We start from the raw sequence: 20174 nt of genomic DNA, 5'->3' as shown, positions 1-20174 counted from the left end.
AAAAAAAAAAAAAAAAAAAAAAAGGAGAGATATACCTAGTTCCCTCTCAAAGTGTAGGACTGTTCTTGACTTGTGACACAAATGTTCATTTCCATGTATGGAGGGTTATAGGTGGAAGTAAGCACGGGAGTATAAACAAAGATAGCAGAACAGTATGTGAAGCAACTATACATGGTAGGAATGTTTGCCATTTTGTAAGAATGCTGTCTACCTTCCATGTTCCATCTGTGATATATGGTCATCACTGTCTTGGGAGACTATGATTAGCTCCATGTTAAGGAAGAGGAGACAAGCTCAGCATAGGGAGGTGACTTGAGTCAATAAATGCTAGGCTGTGATTAGAACCCACAAATCTGGCCTTGAACTCTAGACTGGATTATCTCATGTTGTCTTCCCATTTAGATTGGGTTACAGAGGGAGAGATTCAAGGTATGCCATGTGTCTTTACCTGTGAGAGATTCAACTGTGACACCAAGAAAGAAACTTGGAGGTTAAGACCACAGCCTTTATTTTTTATGTGTATTAAATGTTTTATTTAAAGGTTTTTAACAGAAAAAGGAGGTGCACAAATACGGATTACATTATGATGACCCAAGCAGTATTCTACAAGACAAAATCAAAACAAATTTATGTAAATGTACCAACACTGAACAAGGTACTTAAAATTTAATCCGGGCTGCATATGCATAAAATGATCTGACCACAGGCTTATGAAGAATACATTATTTCCTAGAACACCAAAAATGCCAACCATTCTGACTGTAAACTGCCTTATTCCCTTGGTAAATATTTTGAGAGAACTTCTACATGATATGAAAAGGCACTTAAAAACTGCAATAAATAGAACACAGTTAAAAACATATTTGTAATGCAATTCTGCCTAAAGTATACACAGTAACTCTTGCTACTTAAAAAATTTAAAAACAAAAGACTATCCTGAATAAAGATAAAAATCTTATCAAAGAAAAATGCTCATCATTTGTATATCATTGATAGACAACTGGGAAGATTTTATTGGAACAGAGAAGATACCTGAAAAAGCCATTCATTTAAAAAAATTTGTTCAAAAACATTCACAACGTTGTAAATTGCTGCTGTATCATCTTAAAATACTATACCATGAATAATACACTTTCTACTATTACTATTTAACCAGAGGACAAAAAAATAAGTTGAAGAAAGTGTTTCTTAAAATGAAGTCCAAAGGCCCCCAAAATTCTAACATGGGCTCAGTAATAAACATTTTAAACAAACGCCCTATATGATTATTCTACATTCTGAAATGCCCAAAGGCAAAGAGCAACACTTAAAAGCAAGATCATAAATGTATTTCTTACATGTCAGAATTCTCTTAATGTTGTGAATACTGCCTTTTGTTTTAAAACAATTTCCAGGCATTAACAAAAAGATATACACCTAGCAAATGAACATATGAATGTATATAAACATTTTCCTTTGGTGTCTTTATTATTTTCAAACTTAGTTATTTGAAGAAAAGACAATATGACTACAAGCTCTGGAAAAGTTACATTTCTAATAAAATGAGGCATCTAAAAAAGATAAGATAATTTACCAAGTGCCTTTCAAATTTTAAGTAATTCTAAATTTAAAACTAGATAGCTTACCTAAAGTGAAACTTTACTAAGATTGTACCATTGTAACATATTTAGATGACGATGGTTACTTTTCAAGTCCATTGCGTAAAAAGGTTACTAAAACAGAAGATTGCAATATCTTTAAATAATAAATTGCTAGCCACTAATTTTAATAAAAATAGTTTGAAAAAGTCGGCCCCTGAAATGAATTCTACTATGTAATTCTTGTGTTATCCTACTAAATAAAAAATGTAACTAAGATGATAGAACTACAATATATGTGTTTTCTGCAGCTTTATTCAAAATTATTATTTTTTTGGATTTCCCTGAAGATTACATAAACGAGCCCAAATGTACAGGTAATATAGTTTGGAGAGAAACAAGCATAGTTAAGACATTCTACTTAAATGACAAATTATTTTCCTGTATAGTAAATAAAAAAAAAATATTAGGCATTCTGCCCCCATTCAACAAATGGAATGTGCCTCCAAGTTTGGCTAACAAGCAAATGCCTCAACATTATTGCCTTCCCCCAGCCCTCACAGGGGATCGAACTCAGGACCTTGTGCTTTTGAGACAGGCAGCAAAACCACTGAGCTGAATCCCCAGCTACCTCATCATTATTTAAGTCAAATATAAAGCGATGTTATCAATAAAAAAAATCAATATTCTCTATTATAGACCATAAGAATCAAGTATTACATATAAATATAACTACAAAAAAGAAATTAAAATTAACTTCCTATTATGAAATGTGAATCCAAGCTGGTAACAAGTTTTTCTATGCATTAAATAGCAACATAAGCATAATGCATAGTTGATAAATATTAGACCCATTCTTCTTTGTACATCGAAAGATGATTGAGATACTCAAAACCTGCAAATTCATATCAGTCTTCCTCACAATGTCATTATCATCTGGGGTGAGCTGGACAGATTCATTATTAAACTGAGAATCAAAGTTGTCCAAATGGAATTCTACTGAGATATTTGATGTAAAGGAAGGCACCACCTGCTTTCACTCCATCACGTCCCAGTCAACATTTTGAAAGAATAGATGCTTCTGAACACCAGCAAATCCTGTTTGAGGATGGTAATCCAATTGTTCCTTTAGGTCCCTGTTCAGAAAATGCTTCAAGATACTTGTAGCTTTTATAGACAGACAATGTGGTATGTGAATTTTTCTTTCCAAAATAACTTCGAAGAGATTATTGTGTTTTGGTCAGGGTTATCAGAGCTCTCAACAAGATGAAATGGAGACTTTCTGACTATCTCAACATCAGAACTCCAAGAGTCCACCAGTCCATAATCTTCTCCTCTTAAAATTTCTGGTGCCAGGTAATTAGCAGTGCCACAGACAGTGTTGGTCGTATCTGCTAGCTGTAGTCCTTCCTTACAATGCAATAGTCAGTGAGTTAAATGTGCCCTTCTGAGTCCAGTAATAAATTGTTCAGTTTCAATTTTCTGTAAAGTATCCCTCACTCATGAAGATAACTGAATGCTCAACTGACTTCTTCAGAGTAAAACCTGGCAAGTTCTTCCGGAAGTATTTGTTGTTGCTTCATATGAAACGGTAGATCTGCTCCATTTACATAGTCTAGAACAAAGAAAGTCTGCTTTCTGTCTGGAAGCAAGATGCAGTCCAACAAGAAAAGGATGATTAGATGCCCGCTCTAAAATATGCCTCTCTGCCTGTATCCGATCAATGTTGACAAGCTCTTTTTCACCACTTTCATTGAATAGATACAATCTGTTGTTTTTCTTAAATTGAACTAGCAGTACTTTTGCATAACTTCCTCTCCCTATCAAATCAAAGTCCTGAAGACCTAAACTGGATAAAGCTTTGCCACTTTCTCTGGTGTTCACTTCCTCATTCTCTTCATCCACTTGTTCTAAAACCTCAGGACTTTTAGGATTATATAGGATTACTGTCTGTGAAGGGTCTACAGCCATGGATGACTGATGCAGTGGTATCATGGGTTCTGGTGGCAAAGAATGCTGCCCACATTCAATTGTGATAAGTTTTTGGCACTTCTTATGAACCAAGAGTTTACAGTTCATATACTTTTTTATCTGGTGTCCAAGTTCTCCTATATGGTCTGTGCAGATGGCACAATGCACACACCTGCTGAAACACTGGGCTTGAAAAGTATGGCCATTTGCACAATAAAGCTTTCTCCAGGGGCATGTACCTCTATGGTAAATGGATTTGTCTTTTCCGGGACAAGGCATTTTAGGATGTTCTGGTATACAAGGTAATACATGAATTAAGAGTTCAGAATCCTTGTTTAGATCAGAAAACCTAAAAAAGGCATTTCCTCACTCCAACTGAGGTGATAAGTATTTAGGTCTCCTTCCTCATCTACCCATTTTGTGGTGAAAAGCTGTTATTGTCAAAAGACCAGATGTCTTGAACTTCATTGTCCTCAAAGGAGATGGAACTCTCAAAGTGTGTTGCCATATCTCTTCCCATAAGCAGGGCTTGTTGGGTAGAAGTGAGGGTTGTGGAGGTACTTGGGAAGAAGGGATCATAGAAGGGTTGACTGCCCAGGAAAACTGGCACAAACAGTTTGATGAATGAGGATGGCCTGACTGCTTGCACTGACCATACTTGACGGACTTCGGCACAGCTCCCTGCCAAGTAATTTCTAGTGGTGGCTGGGCCAGGGTGGATATATACTAGGCTTCTCAGTGTCTCTTGGGCACTGGTGGCTGTGACTTTGGTCTCCCCCTCTGGTCACCTTTAATTCTTTTGCTGCCAGCTCTAGGGAGACCTGCTTAGAGCTACTGGGTATCTCTGGGCCTGGTGAAATTCGTCCTGAGATCTTTTAGGTTTCAGTTTTGTTGGTATTTAAACTTAGGGAGATTTTGGATGGGCACCTTGATTTTAGTAGGTCACTGGTGGTCGGACCTGGGAAGTGCTTCCCTGGGGTATCTGTGACAGTTGGGTGGCTGCTACAATGTGGCCTGTTACATCTGGATGGAATCAACTGTCTTCTCAATTCTTCACACATACTTTCTCTGCTTGGGGTCCTGAGGCTGTGGCCTCGAGAAGTAGGAAAGCAGCTCAGGATTTTTCCTATTGACCATCTCCTGCCAAGTGAGCGCCTTGGGAGATGGCTGTTAATAAAGTCTGATGCCTGGTAACAAGGTTTCCAACTTCTGTTTGGACATGTTGCCAAGGAAGTGAGGTCATGTCTTAGGGTTCTACAACTGGAGTTCCCCTCTGATAAGAAAACCCTTAGGCGCTAAAGGTGTAGGGAAAGTGGGAAGGGTAGGAGAAGCTAATAAGGGAGAAGAAAAAATATGAGAAAATGAAAAAAATGGAAATGAAGTGTTCTTAACGGGGAGGTGAGGAGGGGTGAACGGAGGGCAGAGACACGGGAAAAAAATGATAACCAAGACCTGTCAAAGGCACAAGATCCCAATAATGAATGTAACTGTACTGTATACCTAAAATGTACCAATAAACTCAATGAGGAAAAAAAAAAAAAAGAAAAGAAAACCCTTGGCTCATCTTTTCCTTCATACTAAAATAAATCAGTGGCTACTTATTATTTTATCTAAGTATCTATGAATCCTTTTATCTATCTATTAGTTTTCTTACTTTTGCATTACTGCAGCCTGTATTTGCCATCTTCACAATGAATTACCAGTATATCCTCAGATTTTTTTTCAGGTACACACTACAGGTCTCCCTAAAGCACAAAATTGGTCAGGTTAGACTCTACCTCGTGACCTTCTTGCCTCAGTCACCCAGAGATCTGGGATTACAGCTATACACCACCTTGCCTGATTCAGTGTGCTGTTTAGAAACAAAAAAACTAGGAAAACTTTTGGTAATATCAAGCATTCGTAACATCTTCACTTTTAAAGCAACAGGTGTGTACTGACAGTTTGCATGTGGTGGGCACAGTGCTGAGGAGTCTTTTCGATATGAAGGAGGAATTTTCTCTGAAGATGCACTGCTGAGGATTTACACCTAGAGAGCCATGAAATTTTAGGATGCTTTTCTTCTTTCTTATCATTGTTTCTATTTAATTAGGTAGTACTGAGACTTTCTAGAGATTTCCACAATAATTTTCCTCAAGAGACACAAATGTTTGTTTCAAAGTGTAACTTCTGGGATAGAGGTAGTGGATCCATATAGCAGGCTATTGCTTTGAGCTACACACAAATAATTATTCATTCTTAGCTAATAAACTATCAAAGTGTAGTACTCAGTATAGTAACATACTATGTTTCCCCAAAAATAAGACCTAACCGGAACTAGCCCTAGCTGATCATTACCAAGGTGATGGCCAATGTTAGGCAGAAAATTATACCTCAGTCTTCCTCGATGGGTACTTTGTACTGGCAGGTAAAGCAAGGATACACTGATTGGGATTGTCAGTGTTTTTCTGGTTAGGTCTTATTTTCTTGAAAACAAAGAGTGGGGCAGGACAACATGTGGTGACTGCATGGTAGACAGTCTTAGTAAACCCTAGAAATCATCACCCAATGGTGATAATGAACATATACGTCTAGTATTTGAAACTTTCCTGTGGCCATTTGTAATCTCTTCCTGTTCTCCTGTCCCATTCAGTCCCTGTACCTGCGTCCCATGTGGGTAGTTTGCATTTCTAGATGCAAGGAAGCTATAACCATTCAGCATGTAGTTTTTTGTTTTTTGAAGAGCTTATTCAATCAATATAACCATGTTCATGGGAGGGAACTGTGACCCCTCACTTTCCCAACATAAGAGTGCAGACCCCGCAGGAGGAGCAGTATCTCCTCCACACACAATAGCCATTCTGTGATGGACTGGTTGTGAACCACCCCAAACAGGATCATAACATGGGGCAGCAAGACCACAGGCTTTATGTTAGACACATCTGGATGGAAAGCACAGCTACTCATACATTGTGAAATTTTAAGAATAACGTGTCAGTAAATGTTTAATAACCAGCATATATGTGTGTGTGTGTGTGTGTATGTGCATATATATTACATGTACACACAAAAATGCACTACAAATTTTGTTGATGTAAAAGGCATGCAACATACAACTTACAAAGAGTAACATACAGTGCTCTTTATTTTAATGTCACATAGCTGATGAATTCTCACAGAAAGCTTTTATTAAACTCTTGTACACAGTCAACCTATGTTTGCAACTGACAAACTCATACAGTTCCAACACAAACACTGGGTGATATTTTCCCCTATGTTAAATAATAAGAGAAAAGTGCAAATATCTGAAGACTTATGTCAGCATATCACTTATTCATCAATAATGTGAGTGACTTTTTTGCCGAATGAAAATGATGGTTTTGGATAGAAGAATATTTCCATTTTGTGCACAACTCACAATGTTAACAGCTGCAGATGGCACATTTTTAACATCTTTCTTCCTCATTTTCAATCAATGAAACCATATAGCAAGCCCTCTGTGATTACTTGATTTCTGTGTTATAAAACTTCTACCAGGCCTGGGAATATAGCTCAGTGGTACAGTACTTGCCTCCCATAAGTGAGGCCCTGGGTTCCATCCCTAGTATAAGCAGACAATCTCTAACCATAGTCTTTTTAAGCTTCCAATGTAAAATTACCCAATGTGGAATGGGAAGAGATGACCAATAGTACATTTTACAGCATTTATATACTATAGGGGAATAAAATAGATAAAAAATAACCTCAAGAAAATAGATAATAACAAAAATACAGTAAAATAATCAGAAGCAAGTTTTGAATATTTTACTACCTTTGTTTTTAATATAACATGCTTAATTAAAATTTATATAATTTAGTTTTAAGTAATGCTACGTTTAACAACTAGCTCACAGAATTCCTGAAACTTTAACAGCTGGTCTGACCCAGGCGCCAACATACCACAGGCTCTTAGGGAGGTTGCCTATCTCTGTGAGCTTCAGCATGCCTCTCTATAAAATGGGTAAGGTCACTGGCCAAGGTCTAATCACTTAGTAAGCAAATGGCAGCAAAAACTATGGTCTCTACATGTGGTGGGTTAACTAATGGTCAACTTGGATGGCCCAGCTGAACTGAGTCAGCGTGGTTCTGGGCATGGAAGACCTACCTGAGAATTGTTGCCAACAACATAAAAGGAGAACTGAAGGGGAAGATCACATGCTGTTGATCTTCTCACAGAAACTTGCCATGGCTGGTTTTCCTGATATAAACTCAGCTGTTCTCATCAACACTGGAGGAGCTCAGGTCCTCAATGACGCTGGGAATGGCTGCTATTCTCTCCAGGGGATCTCTGTTCTTTGCCTTAAGTGTCACTTCCTGACTCCAGAGCAGATCCCTCAGCCTGGTGGCACAGACTTTCTAGCTTCCACCACTGGCGTTTGGGCCTTCTCAGTGCAGATCTTTGATATGGACTTGCATGAGACACAGCTGTGGGCTCTAGGCCTCTGTCTGAACTCATGAAGGACATTGCCTTGGGCTCTAGGCCATTATCCAAATTTGCATGGGACACTGCCTTGGGATTCAGGCTCCTCAGCTACATTTTTTGGGTTTCTAGGGTGTGGACAGATATCTTGCACTCCTCTGCGTTTAACTTTTTGGGTGAATATTATACAATATCCTGTAAATTACGTGTCCTATATTAAATCGATGCCCTTGCAAACCTTGACTACTTCATGTAGAATTAGTTTCCCTGCTCTTACTGCTCTTAGCACTCAGTGATCACTGTACTTGCAGCCCTTTGGCCTCCATGCAGATAATGCATAGATATTAAACAGACGGTCAGTGAGCACATGTGTGCGCACACACACACACCCAACAATGAGTTATTGGGCAAGCAGTATGTAAAGAGAATGTGGATCCCCTCTCATTTGTGTGATGAGCAAAGCCACCAAAATCACCAATATTTCCTGTGCAAACAGGGACTATGAAAGGGTAGAAGACCAGTTGTTGCAGCTATCTAACAGTGGCTCAGGTGTTTCACAAATACAGCAGTGTTTTCCTACCCTGTCATCCCCTGTTCCTGTACCCTTCCCACCAACAGCAGCAGATCCCCAAGCCTCACCTGCTCAGCCTTCTGGTGGAATACAGCAGACATAGCCAGGATGGTGCTGCGTTCATCCAGGGCAGCAGCAAAGCTCTTCCACTCCTGGTCCAGCTGTGTGGAGATCTGCTTGATTTGCTGGGAGGCATAATGGCCAGCCTCAGAGAGGCGGGAAGCCACTGACATGATGCGGTTGATGTTGACATAAGCATTCTGGGAGGCAAAGGAGAGTGAAAGCTTAGTAGGGCAGACTGAAAAGACATCCACTGGGTCCTTTTGGGATGGGTGTTTATTTGGGCAAGGTGGGTAGCTGAAACAAAAAGTTTGGGAGAGGATAGTATAGGCCACATTAGTATATCTGCTCCAGGCCTAACAGAAATCTTTCTCTATGACCTAAAATCCTGACAGATGGCAGGGACAGTAGCTGAGACCTCTTTTTCTGGGGAACCACTGTAGATTTTGTGTCAGCTATTAATATACTATTAATATACAATGAATGCAGTCACTTTACATGGACTATTGTACATAACCCTCAAAACCATCTGATGAAGTCACTCTGAGGGACATTACAGTCCTTGCAAGGGCATTCATTAAAAGTAATGGGTCAGGGGCGGGGATTTAGCTCAGCGGTTCGGAGGCCTGCCTTGCAAGCGCAAGGACCCGAGTTCAATCGCCGGTACCCGCCCCCGCCAAAAAATTATGGGTCTAGGATACAAGTGGAAGAGGGTAAAGATATCTCTGTTCAGGACAGAGCTATACCCAGGTTATCACTGTCACCACATGGCAGCAATGCTTACCAAAGAGGGCAAAGGAAACAGGGCAATTCTGTATGTTCCTGTCACTGACCAAAAATATTCCTCTCATTCTTCCTTCTCCCAGAGCCGAGCCATTGGCAATTAGTCAGGGTTCACATAAAGAGAACATTTGGAGCCATCACATTTTGCTATGCTAAAAATAAGGCGTGTGGGACCCCTACTTATTTCTGCTTGGCATGGGAACATTACTCTACCTGATGCCAAAAGGCATCTGCGCATACCCCCAAAAGCTTGGGTGGGGACTCTCTTAATCTGCTGTTCCTTTCATCTTGTGTTTTGTTTACATTCATTTCCATTCTCGTGTGCCAATTAAAAATTCATGAACATGTGTGTTGTTTCCTAGCAGGCCAGCAAAAAAAAAAAATCTCTCCAAGGAGCAAGCAAAAGAAAATTCCTACAAACACAACATAGTAGTGATCTGGGTTAATTTTTAATTGTGTCAAAACAATCAAGTTATATTGTGACACTTTTGTGAACCACATACCATCTGCCTGAAGAAGGACCAGGGAGGCGGGTTATCACACACCTTCACTCTTTGTTATGGGCCTTCTCAGAGGACAATAAATACTCGTCGGCACCAGCATTTTCTCAAAGCATGACTAGCTCAGGTGTAGTTCATTAATGCTAGGTTGATTTAATGAAGGTTCTTTATTTTCCTCTATCACATCCCTCCTGATCACCATTCATCTCAGCTGTCCCTAACCTCCAAGCACGCTATCCCAAACGTGGGCCAGTTTGATAAGGTCTCTCTTAATTTAAAAGGTCTCTGTGGAAGTTTAAAAGGTTAAGTGAGGTACTTAACACAAATCCATCTTGATGTCTAATGACCTCATGAGCCATGTCTGTTTTTAGCTTGGTGTGAGACCCTCCTGACACAGTGCATTTCCCTAATACAGCCAGAATAATACAGACCGCAGTTATGTGAAATAACCACCCTTCAGAGATTAGGAATCATTATCAGTCCTATTTTCAGAGCTAGGACACAAAGTCTATTGGAAATTAAACTCTATTTATAGAACTGAAAGAAAAACACTGCATTTAGAAATAGAAGAGAGAAAGAAAAAAAAAAGCAAGTGCTGATATTAATAGTTTTGCCCTCTAAGGGAATAACATTGAAATCCCCCCAAATTTCCTGCTGTTGTCACTGTCTTAGTTTGGGTTCTCCCCAAAGCAGAACTTGAGACAGGGTTTGGGGCAGATAGTTTATCTGGGCATGTTCCCAGGAAGTACAGTGAGGGGGAGGAAGCGGAAGGGGACGAGGAGGGGAAGGGGTGAAAGAGGAGAAGGGGGTAAAAATGAAGAAAGGATATTTCACTTAGTGGGTTAGTGTTATGAGTAGCTGGAGTTCAATGCCTTTGGAGATCTTTTGAGAAATTCTATAAAACACACCTCTGAGCTGTCCCCCTGCAGGGTGAAGAATACAGGCTATACATGCACTGAGCCCTATTGTTCCCTAGTTGAAGTACCCTCCTGGGCTAAGTCCCTCGCATTTCCAGCCTGACCCACATATAGACCAAGCATGCACCCACAGTCAGAGAAGGACCCTGACAAAGAAACGCTGGAAGTTGTCAGTTTGCATGGTAATTAACTTTAAGTGACCCCCCGGGCTGGCAGAGGGAATATAGATGAACACTGACAGTGTCTGATAGAGCTGTCCTCCTAAACTGGGTTCAAATCCTAGACTCACTCCCCACTATTTATTGAGATCTATGTAGGGTATTAAGTTTTCCTATCCTGAGAAAGGCCTTGCATAAAGCTTGGGCCAGATGAGATGCAAGAAAAGCAGTGTATTATTCTGTCCCCAAGTGCAACCAATAAGTGGCCAGCATTCTCTCCTCATGGCCTGCTTACATTTTCCTCCTACCCAGGGAACACGGGGAGGTAAACTTTCAGCTATTAGAGATGTCCCACTATAGCTGCCTCCAAAGATTGTTAACAGCTTGTCACTCATTCAAATATTTATGGAGAGTGGGCCAGGCTCTGTGTTGGGGCTGTCCAAGATCAAAGAAGAATGAAGCAGGATTCCTGCCTACCCAGCTTTTGCCTTCAGGGCCTCACAGCTGCAATTTAAGACAAATCCTCAAATAACTGTAATTTAAATCAAATGAAGAAAAGGCTCCCATAAAGGTAGAAGCAAGTCATTGTGGAGATTAAGAAGGAAGGGGTCTGAGCCACTAGCAGGGACGGTGGGAACAGGGATGGTGGGAAGGGGCTTCTTGAACCAGCCAGAGTGGGTAGGGAGGTTGGCAGCTCTCCCAAGTCCCTTCAGCCCCTAAATCTATGATCACAGATCAAAACTAAAAACAAACAAAACTACCAAATTTACACTAGATCAGCACAGTAAATACTTTCATGTTTTCTTATCAGTGGAAATGTCTTACTAAAACTAACAAATAATTATACCTCACAAAAGAAGCAGAGATGGTATCTCTTATGAGAGGGATATGTAAATTGTTGACTTATGCATTTGCTCACTCTTTTTCCCTAGAACTCCTTTTAAGATCATCAAAGCACTCAGACAAGTTACATTGACCACGTTCATCATCTTCCTCATCATTTCCTTTACCCTGAACCAGAAAAGAAATGGGTGGACAGATTCTCAACTGCAATTGTCCCAATTGTCCCTGAATACAAGGACAGCCACAAACCAAATGAGAAGAAAGGAATAGCAGAGAAGGTCTCCAATAACTTAAAAGGAAAGAGAGGCTAAAGAGCTGGACTCAGAATATGAATAAACAGGAGTACCTAATCATTAGGCACAGATGACATTTCACAGCCTTGGTCAACTATCACGTGGCTCTTCTGTGTGAATGTTTATGCCTCTGCAAAGGAACATTTGGGAATTATGTTTGTCCTTGGGACACAGCCAGCAGGAATGGATATTTTGGCTCTTTTTGGCCCTTCTATCTCCTACCAGCTGCCCTCTCTACCCTCTCCCATCTTCCTGGCTCTTCCATTCTTTCCTGCCAGCTTCAGATGCCTTTCTATTTGCAGAGCAGTCCATCAGTTAAGGGAATCAAGTCCCTGGGGCAGGCAGGACTCAAGAGATATGAGCTCTGGGGGTTTGACTAAACTGTGTTTCAGTTTTCTCAGCTATGAAATGAGGAAATTGAACTAAATGATCTCAGACCTTCTATTTCTGAGTAAGCAGTGTCCAGGAGGCAAGGACAGTAGTCCTGCCCATTCCAGAGGTACTCACAGCTTAGCCTTGCTGTCCTTGTGCCTCAGTACCTCATTTTGGCTCTGTTCGCTGCCTTCAGTTTGAGTGCCAAGGCTGGAGTTGGACACTGGACCATCTGCCCTCTCTCTCTCTCTCTCTCTCTCTCTCTCTCCCCCACCCGTCTTCAGCCCCTTCACCCAAGCTGCTCATAAGAACCAGCTTCTCCAGCCAGAAGAAAATAACTTGGCTAGTAACTGGCTTGAAAACCATTTTCTTATATCCTTACATCAAAACTGCTTTATTGAATGTAAATTCCTCATATATGTGCAGTACCATTACTCTTACCATTCATTAAAGTACAGCATAGTCCACACTACCCACCACATGATCTACCACGTAGAATGCAGCACACCTGCAGCACAGTTTGAAGCATCATCCAGCCATGCTATTTCCCTTCAAAGCTTCCTTACACATCATTTTGGTCACAAACAAGAAAATTAACTAAATTTCAGCAAAATCTTGCTAACACAAAACTCCCCTATATTGTCACCCTATCGTCGCTTTTTTTGTTTTTTTGGTACCCAGGACCTTGTGCTTGCAAGGCAGGTGGCTGCACCACTGAGCTATCCTAGGCTCTGTCCTCACTTTTGCTACTAAGAAAAAAGGTCTCCATTTTGTTTCATTCCTGACATCACTGATTGGAGATCAAAGGATGGAGGCTCCTTCTGCTGAGGCCTTGTCTCCCACTCTGATCAACTGAAATGGATGGAGCAAAGCCATTCTCCTGTAAAAATGACTGGCAGATAATAGATTTCATCCATGTAGAAAGGGCTCCCATTTTGAACTTGGCTCCTGGTTTATTCCAACTGACTGCAAAAATTTGCAACATTGCTTGCAAGATAATCTTCCATTAAAAGGCACACCCAAATTTTCTTTGTAAATGAGGTTTCTTCTGTAGTATATTCTGGAAAAAAAAATGGTTCTTCTAGGAGCAATCATTTAATACAAGGTATGATTTTGCTAACCTTCAAGCTCTGTGATAGGGGCTGATTGTAAAAGAAGATCATTGCCAAAAATGTGTATTATTTGAATCCAATTCACTTCACTCCTAAAAGCAGGGACAAACTTCACCCTTCTATGGTCTTAGGTCTTTACTCTGAATCAGAAATCCTGTGAGTCATGTGAGATAAACAAAGCATCCATCCAGTTGTCTGGCCAGTAACCATTAATGCGATGAATATCATATCTTTTCCCTCATCCTGTTCTAGCAGACTGACATTAATGTCTCAAAGTGTGCAAGACAAAGTATTAGTAAAAAGTACAACAGAAAGAAAAGTCTATCAACTATTCCAACAAGAGGCAAAATAAGTAGTCAAAGTCACACTGTACATACAGAGAACGAGTCACAATGTCTGCAACTTTTCCTGGAAGAGGCCATTTCCCAATGATCTTCCCCCAGTGTCCCCGCCCTACAGCTGTCAGAGCAGACCCTGTTGTTGGTCAGGCCCCTGACTTACTTACCATATACCTTCTGCTGGCAGACGCTTGTCCCTTAGGAGTTAAGGGGCTGGACCCCTGAATGATCTGCAAGGTTTTTTTTCCTCAGAGAATTCAGAATTGGCCAGTGACTCATTTGGGGGACCATGCTCTTAGAATCCAGCTTTTCATACTTTAAATTGAAAATTAGGGGACTTTCTCTCTTGGGATAGACCTCTCGAGGCTCTTCCTCTGCCTCATGCCTTGGTATGTGATAGCCACATCCAGAGCACCTGTAAGTGGGGGTGTCTTGTCCTCACACAAGGGGACAGACACTATTGCTTCTCATGCATTAGGCTGCAAAAGGATATGGGAACCTCCACCCCACATTGCACATGGGGGCCTTTGTTTTGTGCTCTAGAGGCACAGTAACACATCTTCACCTCCAGAGAGGCAAGCAAAGTCATTAGAGTTGCTTCATCTCTGTGACAAATGAGTCCAGAGAACAAGGCTCTCCATTCCACCCCAGCTGATGGGGCTGCAGCTCTGTAATCATTACTAAGAAAATGAAAGTTGTGAAGTGCCTGTGAGAGCACCACAGAAGGTGAGGCATAACCACTACTGCGGGGCCACTTTCCCCACAAGGGCTCTGCCCTTTTGACAAACCCTAGAGACCTTGACTCTCCAAATGGAAAAGCCAAGGGAAAAGTCCAAGCAAGTGACCAGTTGAGAGCCAATGCACTCAGCCAAATAATTCAAGTCAAATGAAAATAAAATGTTAAAGCAGAACACTAAGTTATAAAACAGATAAACGGTATTGCCTCAACTGAGAAAAACTTAATGCATACCAAGGAAGCACACTCAAATGTTACTGGTTATTGAATGCTTATTCTGTACCAGTTACGCATGGTGATGGAAACTTTTTTTATTTTGAGACAGAGCCTTGCTAGGTTGCTCAGGCTGACCTCAAACTTGAAATCCTTCAGTCTCAGCTTCCTGAGTAGCTGAGATCATAGGCATGTGCCACAGTGCCTAGAAGGAACTGTTCTTTTAGGCTTTTTCTCATTTCTATTCTCTTATATATGGAAAAGTTGTCTTTTGGGAGAAAAACATGTCCTTAAAATTATATAGAGGAGAATCTCTTTCCCCACTGAAGTTAATAACACATCAGATGTCTTTGGGTGATCAAGCTAGAGGAACTTATGTTCAACCTTCTATATTTATCCAACTTTTTCTTTTCAGTGATGAGAATCAAAGACAGGGCTTTGAGCAGGCCAGGGAGGAGCTCTACCACTAAGCTATACCCCAGCCCTCATTCCTCTTATAAAGGCATAAAAGTTATATCTATTGTCTTTCAACTCTGTCACAAATAATACTAGGGATTGTTGAGTATTTTTAGTTTTTAACATTTGGTAAGGCATAATAGGTTTGGTCAGGTAGTACTCTTTCAACATTGTAATTACATTTCTCCACTTTTTTGACTTTGCTAAAGTTTTTCTCTTTTTTTAAGGAGAGTACAATTTATATAGTAAAATGGGAAGATTTTAATGAACAATACTGTTTTTATAAGGAAAGAAATATAAAATTATTTTATATAAAGTTTTTCATAAGCCAAGCTCATGTAACAATCTCATTAAAAGTTAGTAGTCTTTTTTTTTTTTTTTTTGGCTCATATTGAAGCCGTAGTCACTTCCGGATAATTCAGGAATGCTGTGGAATTACTTATGCTTACCTGTAGGAGTCTCTTTCAGTTTACAGCAGTCCACTTCTCTTCCTGAGATCACGTTTTCAACCTAATTGTTTCATTCCTCAGTGTAGACATATTTAGTAGAATGTTTGACAATTTTAAACAGGAATTATATTTAGGAGAATGGGTTATTTTTTTTTTTTTTTTTTTGGTACCAAGGATCAAACTCAGGCCCTTGCACTTGCAAGGCAAGCAGTGAAACCCCTCAGCTAAATCCCCGGCCCTCATTAAAAGTTAGAAAAAAAGGAACCCAGAAATTTCTGAAATCCACCTAGTAGGTGCTTAAAAAGGTTTGTTAATCAAGTGATGTGTTCTCAAAGAAAGTCCGAATGTAATGGAATTGAGACGTCTTGATTCCCACTCTGCACAGCCCCTCTGCTTATTGCTTTTTTCTTGTGCCCTGTAGCTTATTAAGTTTTTATTTTGTCATATTCAAAGAGAGCTATGAGCAATATTTGGAGATTTTCCCACACAGCTTTCAGAGGCTTTGTGAGTAACATTTAATATCAGTAAGAAAATAGAGATTGTGCCAAAGAATGGAGAAAGCTCAGCTTCACCTTTTTTCTCCAGCTGAATAATGCCGTGTGTTATTTTATCTTCACCAGTCCCAAGTCCATCTGGGTCCTGAAGCTATTAAAGCATCAGCTTATGATTAATTAGTTTAACATCATCATGTAAACCTGCTGATCCCACCTCAAAACATATGGACACCGGAATGAAAACATCTGGAGCAAGAGCTGTCCATGCCTGAAACTATACTGGCCACAAGATGTGATAAGCTCAAAATGAAACCTCCAAATTCTGCCTCTCACAAACCACAGGGTACCCTCTGGGGGCAGAGGCAAAAAGGGCAGCTGATGGATGACTATCTGCTCAGGTCTGGCTGAACGGTAGGTCAAACCATGTAGAAGCCATCTGTCACTGCTGGGAAGAGAGAGAAAAGGAGCAGAAACAGGCCAGGTGCTCAGCAAAGATAACACTGGCCCATGAGTCCTTCTGTCCCTCTGGCCTGGCTTGCTGTAGTGATGTTTCCTCCAGCAATTGCTTCACAAACCATTAAGCAGCCATGGAAACAAATGCCTGGCCATATGTCCAAAGGCCACAGAAAGCCAACAGCAGTTTTAAAGAAGAAACATACCCCCGTCCTTTTCTCAGCTGTGAGTGAAGCCTTGGAGGGGTGAGTCTCTGCATGTGAAGTCTCACTGCAGGACTGAAATAGTAGGGAAGGGTGGCCACGGATGGTATCAGATTCAAGGACATTAATAGGGAAGGTAATTTGGTACAACACAACTTAGAAGCCCTGAGATTTCACAGAAATGCATTCACCAGTATTTTCTCTCTAACCTTTGGTTGTACAAGGCCTGGCACTCAGAGCACAGTCTGAAACATCAGCATCACCCACCTAGCAGCCAGTCATCAATGCAGAATCTGGGGCCCTTCCCCTCCCTCCTGAATCAAATCTGTACTTTAACAAAATTGTTGCAGATGATAAGGTGAACACATCAACATTTGAGAAGCTCCACAGATGGGACCTTTGAGGAGCTATGCCAAATAACCATTTCTTCTAGCACTCTGGACTCTGACAATAGCTAGATATCTGCCAAGCATAACATCATGCAAATATTTTGCCCAAAATTCATGATCATGTTTCATTCTTACAGTATCTCTAGCAAAGGCACCTTTCATTTTATACCCTAGTTATAGAAGTGGCAGTGAAGCTCTAGGGAATTTGAGTACCTTGACTAAGTCTACACCAAAAGGAAGGAAATATAAAACTGTGGTTAGCATCTAGTGCCCATGCTCTTGCTCACCACTTTTTTTTTTTGTACCAGGGATCAAACTCAGGACCTTGTGCTTGAAAGGCAGGCAGCGGCACCACTGAGCTAAATCCCTGGCCCACCCACCACACTTTTTAAAGGGCCTTTATTGTGCTTTAAATGTGAAAGTAGTTGAGCTGGTCAAGGATATCAAGGGAGTGGGGAATGACGAACAGAAATTTCTTCTGAAAGTGCTGAAAGTCATATTGCAAAGAAACAGGATCACTGGAGAGAAACTTCAATAAAAATTTCTTCATCTTTAAGCCTCTTCATTGGGCTTTTGACTTTGCCTGGAATTCCCAGAAAAGCCCAATTCCAGAATGAGTAGGGGCCTCCCAGGTGGATGTCTCCTGTTCTTACCTTCCTTGGAGCAATAATTCCACCTTAAACCCAAGGTTAGTCACTCTAGAAAACAGGTGTTTTTCTCCACATGCTCACAAGAGAGCTTGGGATTAGACAGCTATATGCCCTTTAACTCATGTCTTGCCTTATTGCTGAAGTCTTAAATATGTAATCTCATGTATTTATTCACCCATTCACTCAACAATGCAATGTACAGTGCAAGCAAGGAAAGACACCAAATGCTTATGCTCATGGAGATTGTGTATTAGTAGGAGTGCTAGACAATAAATTAAAAAGGATTTACTACATATTTATTTCAGTGTTATATAAAATGCAGCTGGAAAAGAGAGAGCATGTGATAGAGTTGGGAGTACTAGATAAGACTGAGACACCAGGGCAGGATTCTCTGAGGGGGACACTTGGGTTTTCCTTGAATGAAATGAGAGGGGAACCATGTGGCTGTCTGGAGAAAGAGGCTCAGGATAGAGTGAGCAGCAGGCAAAGACCCCCAGATAGGAATGACAATAACCTTGGTGGCTGAAGAAACAGCAAGAAGCCCATGGTGAGTAGGACAGATGAGTAAGTTGTAGAGGCTGAGATTCAAGAAGCAGCTAGGGCACAGATTATGTAGAGCCCGGATACCCAGGGAAAGGGACTTGAGCTTTCATTCTGAGAAGTGTGGGGGGACAGAAAAGCACTGTGAGCAGAAGAGCGACATGGTATGAAATATCTTACCCTTTTTGACAGGATCACTGAGGCCACTCTATTGAGAAAGGACTGTGGAGGAACAAAGGTGGAAGCAGGAAGACCAAGTAGGAGCTACTATACTAGCCCAGGCAGAAGCTGCTGGCAGCTTAGAACAGGCTGGTGGCCATGGCAGCAGTGACAAAGGGCCATCCTGGATATATTTTGATGGGGGAAAGCCAAAGGGGCTTGCTGAAGGCAAGCCGTTAGCATTTCCTCACATCTAGACACCTGGAGTGTCATGAACCGTGACCTCTGCTCTTTGTACTGCCCACTACTAGGTCCTGACTTCTCCCCTCTGAAATTTCCACATTTGCAAACATATCACTCACAAGTCTGATCAGTCTCAGCTTCTCATCTGGGACTCGTGATCTCCAGCCATCACCCAGTCCAGCATGGATTATTCAGCACTACTGCTGCTTGTTATTATCATTATTATTATTATTATTATTATTATTATCGATACTTCATATGTATATCCTGCTTTCCAGTTTAAGCCTTTCATGTATATTATCTCATCTGATGCATTAGGTTTCACAGACCATTTTATGCCATTCAGTCCATCCCAGGAGACCTTAAAGAAGAGGTATGTGTCAGCTGTGGCTGAATCCCAGATAAATTAACTCCTTGGCAACTGCAGACCCAGCAGCATACATGCAGTCTTGTACATGACTGTGTGCAAATGTGCTTGTGAACTGAGCTAAGGGGCTGAGGAACAAACACAGAAAGGGCACAGTAAATAACTGGAGTCAAGAAGCATGCCGACAGAGGGCCCCAGAGGGCAGTGAATGGAAGCCAGAAAAGAGACGCCAGACAGGAGGAACTAGGGCCAACAGGCGAGGTGAACAATCAAGAGAGAAGGCCAAGCCAGGCCAGTGCCAACTATGAGTCAGAAGTCTGAGCTGCTGGCCAAGCCCCATAGGTCAACTCAGAGAAATCTTTCAGAAGGGACCAAGTGCCCGGGCAACAGGTAAGAGGAGCCAACATTGCACCCTAGAGTGATGCTGAAATGCTTAGGCCTACGAGCTTCTCTGTGTTTCCTATTTGAATAGAAGCCAACCCCCAAGCATGGCTGGTTAGAGACTGGTGGGTAAAAGCAAATGGGGCATTAGAAAGGTTGGTGGGGAACTAAAAGCAGGGAGTAAAGACAGGCAGGCACTCTTCCTAGATGCTTCTGGAACTAGAAAAAGTTCTCACCCTCTAATGCTACAGAATAGTATCAGTAGCAATAGAGTTTGACCCCAGGATTAACACCAGCCAGCTTATTTTTTTCACCTTGAACCAGTGATTCTCAGACTGCTTTTGAACCTTGTACAGATTTCCCAGGTCCTGCCAGAATACAGTTAATTCAAAATCGAGCCTGGTTGTGGTAGTTTTTAAAAGCTCCCAGGTGACTCTGGTGAGTAGCCACAATGGAGGCATGCTGCCTTACATACATCCACCAGCCTCGCTAGAGCTCTCCCCCTCTC

General features: G+C 41.2%; 1 protein-coding gene and 1 pseudogene across 17 annotated transcripts in view; both read right to left on the bottom strand.

The window, feature by feature from the left end:
- Positions 1 to 20174, bottom strand: part of Kalrn (kalirin RhoGEF kinase) — a 584665-nt gene that overhangs the window by 364711 nt on the left and 199780 nt on the right. For all 17 annotated transcript variants that reach the window (XM_010618178.2, XM_010618187.2, XM_010618192.2 and 14 more), the window contains exon 7: positions 8626 to 8817. In XM_010618178.2, the coding sequence (XP_010616480.1) occupies positions 8626 to 8817 (192 nt within the window). The remainder of the gene's footprint in view (positions 1 to 8625; positions 8818 to 20174) is intronic.
- On the bottom strand, positions 2423 to 4261 carry LOC104858981 (annotated as a pseudogene).

This window comes from Fukomys damarensis, unplaced genomic scaffold (assembly GCF_012274545.1).
Source record: "Fukomys damarensis isolate Sample0158 unplaced genomic scaffold, DMR_v1.0_HiC HiC_scaffold_24, whole genome shotgun sequence".
NCBI lineage: Eukaryota > Metazoa > Chordata > Mammalia > Rodentia > Bathyergidae > Fukomys > Fukomys damarensis.
The sequence above is the reverse complement of the archived record's forward strand: the minus strand, read 5'-3'. Positions and strand labels throughout refer to the sequence as shown.